This window comes from Acipenser ruthenus, chromosome 11 (assembly GCF_902713425.1).
Source record: "Acipenser ruthenus chromosome 11, fAciRut3.2 maternal haplotype, whole genome shotgun sequence".
NCBI classification, from domain to species: domain Eukaryota; kingdom Metazoa; phylum Chordata; class Actinopteri; order Acipenseriformes; family Acipenseridae; genus Acipenser; species Acipenser ruthenus.
The window spans coordinates 38,651,137-38,668,377 of NC_081199.1; the positions used below are offsets into that span (position 1 = coordinate 38,651,137).

Consider the following 17,241-nt stretch of genomic DNA (forward strand, 5'->3'; position numbering starts at 1 on the left):
AGTAGTAACTTCCCTTGAACAAGCATAACAGATGACCATACTGAGATGTTTTATTCCAATTTTTGTTTCAATCGGATAAGCGGTTTCAGAGAAGATGTTTGAATTTTGATGATTTTATATTTTTATGCTAATTTTATGTCATTAATCAATGTGGTTGCCAAACCACAGAACCAATCAGCTTCATATTAACAGCAGTTAATCATGGACTATCCCTCAACATGTATAGCAATTTTCAGAACTCTGCAGTAAGCGGTTTCCGATACATAGGCGTTTTAACAAATTCCGCAAAATCCAATATGGCTGCCGAACCATGTGACTTGCGCAAATTTGCTGAATATCACCGACTATCATCCATAGGCATCTACCAGTGTACTGAATTCCGTGAGTTTTTGAGCATGTTTTGGCAGAAAAAAAAAAAAATAATAATAATAATCCTAACAAAAACAATAGGCTTCCCCAGCCTTTGGCTTGGAAGCCTAATTACAACACCTCACTGCTCCAAAATGAATGTGAACACAATTTAAATTTCCATTAGTTTTAGCTCTAACAAAAGTTATTGCTACAAAGCACAGTTGTGAATGGAACAACCTTGCTAAACCAAAGCCGTTGTCTTCTGAACATCTTTCATTTGAACATTTATATGCCTGCAAACATTTTATATTTGGATAAAGAAAAAACTGACATGGTCAGGGCTGCCAAAAACTGTTCTTACTTTGCAAAAGGACCATTGTAATACAGGCTTGAATGAGAACCTTGACTCTCAAAATGATCTTTTAGTATGCTTGGTTATTCAATTTTTTAAAGCTGTTTTCTGTTCAAATGATTTTTCCTCATTGATCATGCTTTTTAAATGCCTTGTTCCTTAACTGTTACTAACAAGTTAACAAATATTTATTAACGTATTATTAAACATATATATTAACCTATTTGAAAACTAATAAAAAAAAAGAAAAAAGTGTTTTTGAAGTACAAATAGAAGTTTAGGGTGTGTGGAGACCTGACCTATTGAGCTTCTGCATATATATCTATATCTATATCTATATCTATATATGGTCAATGTGTAAAATAACTAAGGAGATGGTAGTTATAATGCTACAGAATTTGAGGTAAATTTGGAAATAAAGTAACATCAGGGAGCTTAATGGCAAAATAAATAATGGTTTTATTGCTAACGACTTTTACCCACTTGTCTTTTGCTTTATGTAAAAAAAACAAAAAGACTTTCACAATTTTAATTTAAAATTGAACACAGGGCAAACATTAGGTATGCTAATAATTACATCTCTTCAGCAAAACTCATGCCTCTACTAAGTGTGATTTAGTATTATTAAGTTGAACTTAATTAAACCGTGCAGGTTTTGCATTTCAGTTAGAATCATACAGTATGCTATGTCATTTTGCCGGCAAAACCATTATTTTGTATTGTGAATTGTTGTTGCCAGACAGTGATCGTGGATGTAAGTGAAAGAGATTGTTTACTACCACCTCCTTAGTTATTTTATACAATGACTGCTGAGCTGGTAAATCTACACATACTGTATACTGGTTAATCTATAGATTTACAGATTTTACACATGAACTATAACATTATATATATACTGTGTGTGTATATATATATATATATATATATATATATATATATATATATATATATATATATAGAAGCATGCACGGGGTAAGGCAGCAGCAGGGATGGTAGGTGATGTAATCACACACAGGGACATGAGCCCGATATACGCTACTTGCAAAGGACCCGGCTCTTTTGTACAGCAGTATTTGCTCTATTCCTTAGTGCGAAAGGTCCCAGGTTCGCGCCCGCCCTCCGCCTGTGTGTGGATTGCCTCGCCCTGTGTGATGCGTCTGCCTGCATTAACCGAGATCGCTACTATATATATTTTTGGTTAATGCAGGCATGCATATATTTATATGATCACTATGATCCTGAACTTGCATTCCATTTTTCATATTATAGACCCATTATTTTAGGTTTCAGAGAGTAGTCAAAATAATAATGTCAAATAATGGGACTTAACTGTACTTCACATGTTCTACTGCTTTTTATCCTCATAAAATTCCTTTAAAAACATTTTTCCAAGTGTCAGTGTGAAATGACCAGATTGATTGGAATGTGGCTGTTCTGTGATGTGAAAATCTCTATCATAAGAATGGGTTAAACCTATATCTGTAAATAGTCTGAATATAATTAGATATACAGAACCAAGAGTATATACATCTGTAGGGTGTCCTAGCTTAATCAGTCCTACTGAAAATGTTATTTAATTTATACCATGTACAGTGTGAGCTTTATACCACTGCATAATAAAGGTTTGAAAAGTTTAGTGTAATCCAACACCTGTTTCATATCCAAGCAATGCAGGCATGGCTTCTGCACATAGACTGATTAAACTATTGTGCTCATGTGAAGCCCGCCAGCTGGCTTCATCTCCTGTAGATACAATATTAATGAAGGTGATGACAGCTCTGTTTTGAGCTTTGAATCCCTGTCACTTTCTCTTTCATCCTTTCTTGACCTCGTTATTGTATTGCTTTTCTCTTTTGAAAAATAATGGGAGGCCTATTTAGAACAAAACAAACAGTCTTATTGGTCTTGTACATAATTCACAGCCTAATAGGGTTTATCTACAAAATTAGAAAATGGATAATGTAGCATAACTCAACCAAGACTATTGCTTTGCAGGAGTAACAGATTACCTTCATGCATTGTCTTATTATAATCAAAGAACGTATGTTACTTTTTGTAGATTACCATTTTGACAAGCAAAATAATAAATGCGGTTTCTGCCACTGACTTTACAGTAGTAAATACATTAATTGAAAAATGTGTGTAGTACATTATTATTTGCTTGTTGCAAACTGTCAGCACTTGGAGGGGGAGAATGGATTCAGTGACAGGCTGCAATATATATTTTTCATATTGAATGATTTTAATTTGGACATCATTGTGGTAGTTTAGATATGGTCGTGTATTCGATTACATTGACAACTAAGTGATAGGCAGTTACTTGCACCTAACACATACTATTTGTGTGTTTTTGTTTCTACCACAGATGAAGACATTATTTATAGAAGCAGAGATGGAAATGTGATGAAACTGAATCTACTAAGCAATGAAACAGGAATACTTTTGAAAAACACCACCTTTGTAAGTAACACTAGTCTTAATGTGCAAGGCCTTTTTCTATTCTGCTAATATAAAGCATGTAGTCATGCATCATTTTGGATTATCCTTTAACTATATTATAAATGACTAAATGTTAAATGACTTCTATTGGAGGGGAAGACTTGCTGTGATTTTCTCTTCTTTTAGGTGACCTTCAAAGCAACAAGATATGCTGTCTCTCCAGATCTCCACTTTGTTCTTTTAGGATATGATGTTAAACAGGTATTTTGATTTGATGTTATTGATTATGTGTGTCAAGATTTAAGTCATGGGCTTTTCCACAATGAAAAGAAAAAGCATTGCATGGCCTCTGTTCACACCGGTATTAGAAGCATATTTGTAGTAATAAAATAAATGTGTTTATGTGTTCACAACTAATTATTTTAGTTGCATGGAATACAATATTATTAAGTGAAATCTACAGTATTTATGCAAACAAGGTTGTAGACAGCATTGATAGCCCAAAGGTTACATATAGTACAAATGTGCATACAGTACATGCAAATACATACATACAGTACACACAGTACTAAGAACCAAACTGGCCACTACAATATTGTAATAGTTCTGAGTTATTTTCCGGGCTACTATACACATTTGTGTTGAGTAATCTCATTCATATCTTATCTATAGCACTGAGCAGAACAGTGATTTTACTTGCCCAAGCTGTTGGTTTCTTTCAATGTGAATGTTTTCAGTTTGGCAGAATGTGGTTTAAATATTCAATATCTGTAATGTTTCAGGTAATTAAAAACTTCCATAATACGATTTTTTTAGTATTATTATAATAACAGCAGTAGGGTTTAAACAATTGAAACAGATTGACTAGCTGTTCAAGAAGAAAACAATTAATCACAGCATTTAGGCAGTAATAAGTGTCAATCTTTTTCAGTTATCCTAACAAAAGACATAATTGTCTAAAACAGAATCGGTATTTATCTAAAATTAAAACAAGAGTTTTTTTCAAATATCGTCATCTAAAATCAAGCTGTATTTCTCATAATTCGTCTATTTAATTCTTATGCACTATTTATACAGCTGCAAAAGCAACATTTAAATGTCTGAAAAAACAGGCAGGAGAACTTTAAGAATAAATACATACTTGATCTTTTAACTGAGACACATCTCAGATGACAACTAATCAGCATGCACAGTTTTGTAAGCCTTGGCACTAGTATTGCTGTGCATGTTAACAATAATTGCTTCTCAGCATCACTGGTTGAATTCAGCTGTCACCTTAACTGGGTGATGCATTATGTGTTCAGAACATTTAGATGCCAAGCAATGGCTTGTTCACTTTGATTATTGGATGAACAGATGCCTGTAATTGTTATGAAAAACGCTATTAGGTCCATCACATGGATTTTGGGCTTTCTTACTTGATGCTGCAATAGCATTGAGGAAATGCAACTGAAGTATTGTATTGTAAAACATGCAAAACAAGGAATTGCCTGAGATTTATATATATATATATATATAATAGAGGACTACCTAGTATTATATATATAATAGAGGACTACCTAATGTTAAGGTTGTGTATGTATATACAGTTTTAGTCAAACGTTTATATACCCCAGTGGAAATGGATAATTTCTCAAACTAAGAATTTTAGGAAAAATCTTTAGTAGCAAAAGTTTTGCTTTTGTAGATGAGGAAAAAAGTGACTAGAAACAGATGTTTACAATTACTTATTTCAGCAATTTCTTTTGCAAAACTCCAAAAATACTAATTCAAAAGTATTCATACCCTGAAATTAATAGTTAGTTGAGGCACCTTTAGCAATAATAACCTCTTTTAAATGATTAAGATATTTGTCAACGGCATGATTCTTTAGTGATTTTTGACCATTCTTTTTCCTTGGCCTGCGACCATTGAGACCTTCACCATGCAATACTCGACCAATGGTTGAAATGGAAACCGCAGCCACTTGCAGCCAAATCACTTTGAATATCTTTGGCAGTCAATCTCGGATTGTTATTAACCTTCCTCACTATTCTTCTACTTCCAAACCGAGGGAGCATTATGACAGTACTGTGAGTCTTGTACTTCTTGATAATAGAAACAATAGTTGAAATTGGGATACTCAAATGCCTGGAAATCAGATTTTATTCATTTTTATTCCTTTGCTTGTTTTTTTTAATTTTATTTGAAATGCCCAATTTAAAGTTACCTCAACACTACAACCCTCTTGCCAATCAGCTTGACTGAAGATAAACAGACAACCTCCGTTTCCGCAGGCAAGCCAATCGGCTGTTTTACACAATCTGTTTCACCTCGTACTGCCCACTATCACCGGTCAGTGTTCCTCTCTGACCAGTGGAAAGGCAAGTGCCAATGCAGTGCTCCCTGTGGGCTCCGTTAAGATCAGAAACATGTCAAAAATAGGATTTAAACTGTACTCACATGACTCACTTTTCACTCCATGCAATAGTGCTCTCACTAGGTGAACCACAGGGAACATATTGGTGGGCCATTATAATGAATTGTAAATACAAGTGTAATACCCTGAACCATCAGCACATAAAAGCAATAACAGTGATGGCAACACAATGGATTGTGTACAAATGCTGTATTGCATAATAGTCGATACACTGTTACTGTACCAAAATATAGATTATCTGTGTGTATTGGTTCATTGGGATAACTGGGAACATTCTCGAAAGTGATTACTCTCATTGCCACTGCTCATGTGCTCCCACTGCTTAAGACATGCACATCATTTTCATTGCATTTGAATTATCATCATCAGTTTTTTTTTTGTTCCAAGGTGAAAATAATTAGAGATCTCTTTCTGAAAGAGGGAAAGTATCTTAGAGTGACACTTCATAGCCGATTTAGAACAGAAGCATTTCAAATAGAGTAAACTGTCTGGCCACATGGTTTTCCAAATGTACAGTTATAACAGCTGTGTCCTTTTCAGTAGTCTTATCACAAGTTTCTACTAAAGGATGACTAGATGCAATCAGTGATCAACCATGCATACTGTTTATTGTGCAAATCCTTCTTACCAAATGCCACACATTCACAAAGCTGACAGTTGGTAGTATGCATCTTCAGGTCCTCCTACACGCTGGCATTTTTGTGGTTGACTGAAGGCATATTAGTCGCCGTTTATACAAAACAACCAGCCCCAACCATCCCCATTAATTGCATTTCAGGTTTGCATTAGTGCTTTGTTGCCACACTGTAGCTGTCTTGCTCTGCACAAAGGAGACATTTGAAGTGACATGCATCAACATGCATGTCACTGTAGTACACAATAAACTGTAGCACAGATTCACAATGCTTCTCAAATGGGTTAATAGCTATGCTATTTCAATCAACCTGTATTCACCCTTCTATTTTTTTTTTACTTGAAAATGGATGTACAAACTCAAAGATGGGAAACAATTACTTGTGTAAAAAGAAGCTAAAGAAGAGCACTTTGAGAATGCATCAATCCTTTAAGAACTTCATTCAACTTGATAACCTGAACCACTGACAATTATATTTATGGGGAATCAAAGGCGTGATTTTCACAATTACCACAGTACCTTTGTGTAGCTTCTGCTTCTTTTTCTGCTTGTCAAGCTTGCTTTTTCTGATGGCAGTGAGAATCGTGAGTGGTTTGTAGATTGGCTTCATATTGGTTCATTCTGTTGTTGGTGACTGACTGACTAATTTGTAACTTCTGCTAAAATGTCATCACACGTCAGACACAGACAGGTTTGTTAGCATCACAGTGCCTTTGTGTTCACAGCATTAATACCAACAAGGAAATGAAAAAGATCACAAAGGGGAATGTGAATGGGATATTAATTAAGTGACTGAAACTGGCCATACTCTGTACCTCAGACTATCATGTGTCATTACATACCCAATTTATGAAACTTCTTCCATTAATTCTCTGAAAAATCCCTCTGGTATACACTGATAAATGAGACCAATCAAATATTTAAATGATTTGACTTGAGGAAATCTGCATATTCATAACCATACTTCGAGGTTTTTAACTTTTAATATTATAAAATATACTATGCCAGTACTAAAGTTTTACAACTAACAGCCAACAGACAGGTGCTGTAGGTTTTTGCATGGCAGTGGCGACTGTGAAAATGAATGTCAGGTGATGGAAATTCATATAGAATATATCAATTTTTACAATCCTGTGTGATACTGTAAAGCTTTCTCCTATTTAGGCTACTGTAATTTTTCTTAGCAATAATCCGATCTGCTGTGAGCATCTGTCTCCTCATGCAGCTCAAATACTGCCCAAAGCATTGGATACATATTTAAAATGCTATGCATTGGGGAGTTATATCCAGTAAAATATGAACAGAATTGTTCTTGTTCAATTCAGAACTGTACTTACATTTTAATATCATGTAAACTGCAGCAGTAGGATCACCATGCTGTCACTAGCTATTATTTTACACGTTTTTCCAAATTCAGACATATTTATTTAACAAGGATAGAACCCTTGAGATTTACAAGAGGGTCCTGGCAAGAGAAGATGGCATGAAATAACATTATAAAAACAATATCAAAAAGAGATAAATCGTTCAAACAGGACGAAAGCAATTAAAACAATCCTAAAAACAATGATACAAAATAAAAGCATGAAAAGTAAAACAATTCCAATTGTGAATTTAATGTAAGGACTTCAAGGCCTGAGGAGGTGATCACATCTTAATATATATTACTTATATGTATTATGTGTGCATTATTACTGAAAATAACCTACAGTCTGTTCAGACACTTCATGCAATGCAGATCTACAGTATTAGTTGCATGCTGTGTCCTTCATTTCATTTGAGGGGGCAAATAATGTGTTTTTGTATAAGGAATCTGTAACCTGTAGCCTACCAGAAAAATCTGAATGATAAAAGTCCTCTTGTACACTTCTATTTATTTTAACACAATATCACAATAATTATTTTATTTTTACCCGCATTTTACCTTGAGCAGTCACTGTTGAGATTGACTAATGTTTTTTGGCAGGAACCATTGGCACAGAAAATAAGCACAGCTGCTGTATAAAAAGAATGTTGCAAGCTTAAATCACCCCCTGCATTCAGTCTTTTACCAACCACGACAACAAAAGAAAGATGTTTCTTACACACTTTGTGGGTGTCTAGGAGGTTTATACGTTAAGTGTTCATGAAACTATTCTAAGCAGAAGTAAACAACGGACTAGGACAGTGGACAGAACACTTATAGTAATGCTCTGCTAATGGTAATTACAAGGCATTAACACACATTTCAAACAGTGTTTTTAAACCACACTGTCATGGTGGTCATTCCTATTTGATATTTGGCCGCAGCACCAGCAACGTATCTTACGAGAAGGTGAGGACACTGGAATATTCCCCTCAAGGATATTAATGCTATTATGAACAAAATCGTTTGTATATATGAATGCATTAAATGTGTATATTGTATATGGCTTTTCTACAGCTTACCAGCAATAACAATTTGACAAAGTAAATGATCAATTTGTCACTTTTAGATGTGGCATAAAATCCATGGTATATTTAGTAGATGTATTTTTAAATCCTGTTAATGATAATTGATATAAACAGGTTTGATATTTGATATTTGATATTCTCTTCACAGTTCTTAGGGAAGACAGTTTGACACTTCTAACCCACAGTATTATTCAATTTGCCTAGAAGTCCTTCACTAAATAAGCAATAACTCAATTATCTGTTTTGCTCTGTCTGTGTAGATTAGAGGTTTGAAACTTGATGAAATATGCTTGGGATAAGGGTAATAAAAGCAGATTATTTTCAAAATGTGGCTTGACACATTAATCACTATAAGCACTGCTACAATGTGAAATAATGTTAATAATAAATAAAAAGTGATGTTCATTCCTCTCATGCCTTACCACACACAAACTACCCAGATAGGTCACAAATTAACTAGAATGGACCGTCTACTCCATGCAAGGTGCCTGACGGATAATCCTACCATTATAAGAAATATGAAAATTAGCTCAGCAATGTTCCTAAGTAGTGTATATCTGTCAATATCTTAGGAACAACTTACTTTCAGTACCAATTTGATAGTAAAATCAGTCTGATGATTATATGCTAATTAAATAGACTGCTGATTAAGTGAATTGCAGGGTTGTATTGTTATAGACAGGCTAGTTTTTGTGTTTCTATGGGATCTTGGCTGGGAATATGCAGGATCATTTTACATGAGTAGTATGGAATGTCAAGTTTCTTACTCGAGTGGATGCTGAACCTGTCAGTCATTAAGGTGATCAGTCAGTTGGTTAGCTGAGTCAAGTGGGATGGGTCACAGAGTTTGAGAGGGCGCACAGAGACAGCTAAGAGTTTGAGGTTTTGAAAATGAAAAGAGAAGAGCTTTATCAATTTTACTGTGAAAGATAAAAAAAAATCTAATGGATTTGCCTGAGAAGTATGGCTGTCCTCCTGTCTACAATTGTTAGCCTGCGCTGAATGTTTAAAGTGAAGGGAATATTTTAACATTTTGAAAATGTAAAAAAATGAATGAAAAACAATGCATCTCATGTTCTCTCAAGTCATGAGTATCCATTGGAGCAGAATTAATAGCCTGTCAAGGTTATATAAAGGATGTGCTGTCTTATTTTACTTTTGTTTGATAGACAGACACTGAATTCATCCTGTCAACACACAGATTACCGATAGTGTTTCTCTAGAGAATCGCACCTGAATCGCATACTGTACTCAGATTAAACTGTTACAACGCATTGGTGATTTCATTCAGATGACATTGGAACAAGGAACAAAAAGTAAAAAGCAGAGAACCTTTTTGATGTGCTAATTCGAGGCCACAGGGGTAACGTGACTACATAGCAGCCTGAGAAGATGTGTCCTTCAAGTATACGTTTGGAAAATCGTATTATCCAAATGGCAAAAAAACATTTTGCCACTGTATAAATAATCCTTAAAATGACTAAAAATAATGAAACATTTAATTAACATGTTAAAACAATCTTTAACAAACTGCAGTTTTTACGGTTTTACATTTATACATACAACATGAGTTTCTGGAAAGATATAGAATTTATGTTATGGACAGTGAGTACTCAGCCATCAGCAGTGTGGAGTAGTGGTTAGGGCTCTGGACTCTTGACCGGAGGGTCATGGGTTCAATCCCAGGTGGGGGTCACTGCTGCTGTACCCTTGAGCAAGGTACTTTACCTAGATTGCTCCAGCGAAAACCCAACTGTATAAATGGGTAATTGTATGTAAAAATAATGTGATATCTTGTAACAATTGTAAGTCGCCCTGGATATTGGCATCGGCTAAAAAATAAATAATAATAATACCAACATATTTACAGGTAAACATTTGAAAATAAATAACAATATGTCTGTCACATGAAAATGAACTATAATGGCAAATTGTTGGTATTTACTGTAACTATATTTTGTACAACTATTAGTAAAGAGTGCTGTGTAAAACACCCATTGATTTTCATCCACTCAAGGTCACAGCGGCCAGTAAGCACATTCGTGGGTAGGCGCTGTGACTTCCTGGAGCGGATCACAGCTTGTACATCACCCTGTACCATATTCTACAGCTGTGGCCAAAAATTTTGCAACGCCTAGAATTTTAGGATTGAGACATAATTAAAAAAAAAAAACTCAACTATATGAACTTAACGTAGATATTTTATTTAACATCATGTAATTAAAGAAACTACAAATGGCATCACAATGACATCACATATTAGTAGTACAGGATTTCTTGTTGGATTTCTTTTTTTTTTTTTTTTTAATAATAATTTAGTCGTTGCCAATTATTTTTTATTATTTTCTCCCCAATTTGAAATGGCCAATTATTTTTAGTCTGAGCTTACTGCTACCACCCCCGCGCTGACTCTGGAGGGCGAAGATGAACACACGCTCTCCTCCGAAGAGTGTGCCGTCAGCCAACCGCTTTTTTTCACACAGCGGACTCACCATGCAGCCACCCAAGAGCTACAGCGTCGGAGGACAACGCAGCTCTCGGGCAGCTTACAGGCAAGCAAAATTCTGAAATGTGATGCAAAACCTTTGGCCATAGCTGTATATACAGTATATCTGAGTGAGGGTTTGAATAGAGCTGTTATATTTTGAACCATTTTAGTTTATTATATTTCTTGCATCCTTGTCGCTCATTGTAAAGTGCTACTATAGCTCACCTTTTACACAACTCCTAATTTGACAACATGTGTAATGCTGCTGTCAGAAAGCTTTCCTTGTTCACATTACTGCAACACCTATAGCCCTCCTCCTTGATGTTTTATGAATGTTTATGTAGCACTTTCAGTTTTGTGGAACAATGTTTTGACAAGGCAATTAAATCAAAGAATACACTTTATTCCCCTTTGAGTTGGAAATGTTATGAAGCAGCCAATGACTGTTCATATTGATCCAATTTCTTACCTTACAGGCTGATCAATATGAATTGATGAGTTGAAGAGACAAAATACAATTTTAGGATGTCATCTCTGAGTGAAAAACGTTTTCCTCTTTTTTCTCCCTCACCCCAGGTGCAATATGATAGAGTCAATTAAACTTTAATAATTTCATTACTAGTATAACATTGGATCATTTACTTTTTATTACTGATCTACATTATAGTGATGGTAAGTGCAGTTGAATATAAGTAGTAGATGGACAATGTCAACATGCTTTAGTAAGACAGATAGGTTCAATGCTGGCATGTAGTGTAGTTGACCATGTTGTTAAGTTTGAGGGTTTGCTGTTCTTTGATTGACCTAGATTCAGTTGGGAATGAGAATGTAGAGATGGGAGCCCAGGTAACAAGATTGAAGTTTTTGCAGGTATCAGGCTTTTAAAGACTGTCACCCACAACTGTGAGTAGAAACTGACTCACTGAGAGCAGAAACTGACCCAAGACTGTCACAGCTACAGGAAGCAGGCTGATCATTGGGATACAAATTGAATATTTGTGAAACTGCAACAAATAATGTAATGACTGTAATGTGTGTTAGAAAATATTTTTAGCAGATCAGCACAGGCCTGTCGTGGTGTTTGCAGAACCAGTCCGAGCTGAGCCTGGAACAGAGTTCAAATCCTGTTGGGAACGTGCTGAGTTATTAGACATGAATTGGATGATTTAAACTAACCTGTATTGATTGAAATAATATGGTATATGCTTTGTCAATAATTATACTAATATTGTATATGTTCCTTTCAAAAAGATCTGTATACTCAGTAGAAAACAATGGATAGCTGTTGTGTGCAGTTTATGAAAGCCCCTACTGGAAGGAGTCAAACTTGGCAGGCTCTTATCATAAGACCTTGATGAGAAAAAGTAGCTTCTTTCGTTACTTTACTTTCATTACTTCATGACTCATATTAATCAACACCAAAAAATTGGCAAAAAGCTAGGATGTCTTAAAACCTGCTTCAACTGGATTTTGTATGAACAGAGGAAGGGGTCAGACTTAATTCAGTAAAATAATATTACCATTTCTAAGAGCAACTGTTATACTGAAGTAACTGAATTAGAAATACATGTTATAAAATCATTTAAAGTTAAACCGTTATACAAACAACAGTATTATTGTTGAAAGAACATACTACTGTTAAAAACGAAAGAAGTTCAGTACAAACTGACACTATCAGAATATTGCAATAATTGTACTCTTTTAAAGAATATAAAACCAACATAAATAATATTGCAGCAAATTATGAACAGGTTACAATGATTTGAACTAAGAAAATTGAACAAGTGTGGATGGAATTATTTTCCAATATTAGAAAAAAAGCTTGTCTATGTGCCTTTGTTATTAGTGCACATACACTCTTGGAAGCCGGTCAGACTATTGCACGTGGAAGCCTGTAACATTGAAAGAAGCAGGCATCTAGGGGAACTAAACACGGAGGCTAGGTATTGCAAATTAGCAAAAACAAAAGGGTAACCCTTTTCAGACAGAACGATATTTGAAACTAAAAAGACCTATTTGATTTTATTTGATTGTGTTGTTGCTAATCATAGAGGTTTTAGAAAAAGTATTCTGATCTAATAATAGAGTGACAAAACTCTCTGAAGAGAAAAAAAAAATGTTTTAAGTATCTTGATCTAATAAGAAACATAATATTTAAACTAACAAGTGTTTTTGCTTGTTAAGGCTCTACTGTAGTACAAATAGACTGTAAAAGCAGGAGCAAGCACTTAATTTAATCAATTCAAGAATTAGTTCAGTTTCTTTCTCCAACTAAACAAAAAATCTTTTACACATTACAATATCCATTACAGAATATAAATGTTTCATTTATATAAAGGTTTTACTGCAATAAAAAAACATAGGAACTGTTAGGTTGGAATATTACACATAAAGTGTAAACTGTATTTAATAATTTTAGTACACAAAAAACTTACAGAAAAAAACAGCCTTGCCCTTATCTGCTTGCAAGCAGAGCGGTGCTAGATATGGAAGGTTCTTTTTGGCAATCAAAGTGAGATTTACTTGTAGTCCGCAGTTTTGAATCCAAGGTCTTTCTATGATAAGAAAACCTGGCAGTCGAAGCGAGCATTCCACAAATTAGGGGAGTTGTGTCCAGTATCAGTTCTTATCAAATAAATAAGTAGCAACATTCTTTGGGAGAAAACTGACTTCATGTGGTAAATTTGGAGAAGTGCTGTTTCATATTAATCAAAACAATAGTCTTGGCGAGAAAACAGAGTGTCTGAATCCTGCTTGAGCAGGCAACTTTTAGAAACAGAGAGAGGTCAGGCATAGTCGGAGAATGGCACAGTTAAATATACTTAACATGTCCATTATAGTTTAAAATTTAAATGAAAATAACTGAACTGAGTGCTTATTCAAAGGCAGTCTTTGTCCCATGCTACTATACCTGTTAAGGCACTGGACCTCCTAGATTGCCTGTCAGCTGGGATTCGAAGTAGTCTGTAACTACTCAATCCATTTTTAAGCATTTAAAAAACCGAAGGAGTACTGATACTACTCTGATTCGTTAAAACTTCAAATTAAATGAGTCTGTGTGATTTTCTCGATTGTTTAAAAGTCATCTGGATACGTTGCAAGCCCAGTGCACGAACGATCCACTTACAGGAGTCAGAAACATCTTTATGTCCTCCTGAACGTCTCCCCCGAGTTTAAGAGTGTGCTTATATATATATATATATATATATATATATATATATATATATATATATATATAGATATAGATAGATAGATAGATAGATAGATAGATAGATAGATAGATAGATATAGACATATATAGAGAGAATGAAAATGAATAATAGATGAGCTTCAGTGAGTTACAGGAAAATAATTCCATCTAGGGTTTATGTGACGTCATAAACTACAAAACCATTAGGTCACAGAAACCCGAGATGGAATTATTTTCCTTCAACTCACTGAAGCCTATCTATTATTATTTTTTTATAATAAATGGATATTAATATCTGTTTTAAAAATTGAAAGTGAAATTAATAAATAATAATAATGTACATGAAGTCAATAATAAATAATTTTTGATAATTCAGGAACGGTGAATTAAACTGGGTAGATAATGAACTGCAAAAAATAACTTTTTTTTTTTTTATTAGTCGCTGTTAGAGTCAAAGGTGTGTGTTGCTCGCTTGGTTGGTGCGCCCATTGGTGAAGGATGATTGTAAATCTTCACAGAGACAGATTTGTTAAAAGTGCCTAAAAAACACAAATTGTGAGTGTTGTCAAGTGATTGAAATTTTGAAAGTAATTGACAGGAATGTCTTTAATTTCCCGTTCCTCTCCAGTTTCTCTGAGATACGAATGTATCAGCTTTACATCAAATTTCTTTCTTTTTTTTTTAACATATTCTCATTTTGTTGATCATTAATGAACATTTTTCTACTGTGGGTGTTGTCGAGTGATTGAAAACGAGACATTTTGTGTTTTGAATTGAAAGTGGTCTCGAGTAGTCGAATGGGTCAAAGTTCAAGTATATTTTTTTAAGACTTATGACATCATAAAGGACTAGCTAATGTTAAGGTAGACCAAGGTTAGAGCTAATGCATTTTAATGTGAATGACGTACTGGTCTGAGTAGTAGCAGCTGAATAATAAGGGGAGCAGTTGCAAATGGGTATTGTTACCCAGCTGTGCAGAGAAAAACTTAACATCACTAATGAGTACGTAAAGAATCTGGATAATAATGAAATGTGGTGAGAATACACCATGCGTGATTATGGCATTTCTCTCATAATAGAGTACAGTGCAAACTTGTAGTCAGTCAATCTAAATTATATTTATGATTCACTATACAAAGGCAGCTCTATTAATTCTAAATATTACAATAGGTTAATACGAACTTAAAATGAAGCATCATGTTTGAGATTAGGTGTTTACATTTTACCACTGAAGACAACCTTGGCAATATGATTCTATTGAAAGAAGAGAAGTGCTGTAGTGCCATTGTTCCTTATATATATACATATACATATATATATATATATATATATATATATATATATATATATATATATATATATATATATATATATATATATACTTACAGTATCTCCCATACTCTAAAAACTAACCGAGTTTAGTTTGTATAAATACCTTAAAAGAGTTGTTTGAATTTTCATATTGTATGCATATATTTACAGTAGTAAACAATACAAGTGTTTTGTATTGGCATTTGTATTTTAAATTACAATCTACTCAAATAATATATATAGTTCATCAGATTTTTATATAAAGATTACATATTATATTTGATATCAGGTTGCTTCATCTGCAACTGTACAGGGACGAGATAGTCACAGAATGAGGCATCATACCACTGTTTAGTCATCCTGGTACATTGAGGAGTTTTTTTCTCTTTGACAGAGAATGCTATTTTCTACACTTAAGATCATGTACTCTTTTGCTCAGTAGAATGCTATTGTACATTACGTCATCATTTAATTACCTGACATGTCACATGAAAACTGTTATTAATCACTGCCATTGGGCTGAAGTTGACCAATTATCCAATGGCTGATTAATAGTTTCTGTTCTATTTTGGGTCACTGAACCAATTGGGGCTAGATCTCTTTGTCTTTGAGCTCCAGGTCAGACCATCCCTCATGCTTTACTCTTTATTACAGTATAATTGCTTTTACCCATTTTAACTGCAACACTATATTAGGCTTGGCGAAAGGATATGTCGCCTCCGCATTACTTAATAACTATGTTGCTATAGCTCATGGCACAATGTAATATAATGTATTGTTTTATGTTCTATTTCATGTAAAAAAAAAAAGAACTAACTTTACCATATCATCATATTGTATTTTTAGTAAACTTTGCCACATGCCAATGCACCCTATATATTGTATGGCATTATTATTAGTATTACATGCATTCTTAATTTAAACATAAAAAAACAACACTTTAGTTTAGGTATTCGTTATCAGTGATTATAAACAATCTATAAACACGTTATTAAGTATGCTATTAACAATTATATCATATCATTAGAAATAATAAGACGATTATTATACACTTTTGCCAGTTTTTTTCTTCTATAGTTCTGATTGCAAGCAGGAAGCTTGTTCAAATATATTTCTTTTTTTTCTCTCTCCTAACCTACTTCCTAATTATGTTATGAGTGCATTCCTCCAGGAACCTGTACTGTATAATGTTGTGTCCCAGATGATTTGTCCATTTCTCAGGTGAGCAATTATACGGTATACCAAAGAAGATATGTCACACTTTGTTATGTATTGGAACTCTAATAGCATTCATCTCAGAATTTTAACTCATTAATTAATATGTACAATACTTTTTTTAGCACACATTTCATTGCTCATGATAGAGAAACGGTGTTGGTTACCTGAGAGTAAAGTTATGATAGTACACATTTAGGTATATTTGTGGAGAACTTTGGAACCTGAAAGGTGTTTGTGACACTCACAGAATTGGAACTGTCTGCAGCTCTCCTAATTTAGAAAACCACCTTGGGATAGCGAAGACAAAAAGTCCAGCCTGTAGCACCATAACTGAACAGAATGAAATAGGTTAGCATTAACATATAAATGAGACGCCTCTCAAATCATTGGCAAGTGTGTTTAAATG

General features: G+C 34.2%; 1 protein-coding gene across 2 annotated transcripts in view; it reads left to right on the forward strand.

The window, feature by feature from the left end:
- The window catches only part of LOC117426994 (inactive dipeptidyl peptidase 10-like), a 99,850-nt gene that overhangs the window by 53,386 nt on the left and 29,223 nt on the right, over positions 1-17,241 (forward strand). Inside the window, exons 4-5 of one of the 2 annotated variants that reach the window (XM_034045297.3) lie at positions 3,069-3,163; positions 3,329-3,403. In XM_034045297.3, coding sequence (XP_033901188.2) covers positions 3,069-3,163; positions 3,329-3,403 — 170 coding nt within the window. Of the gene's footprint in view, positions 1-3,068; positions 3,164-3,328; positions 3,404-8,414; positions 8,510-17,241 lie in introns of those variants that run through there. The other variant, XM_059033889.1, reaches the window with a different exon arrangement.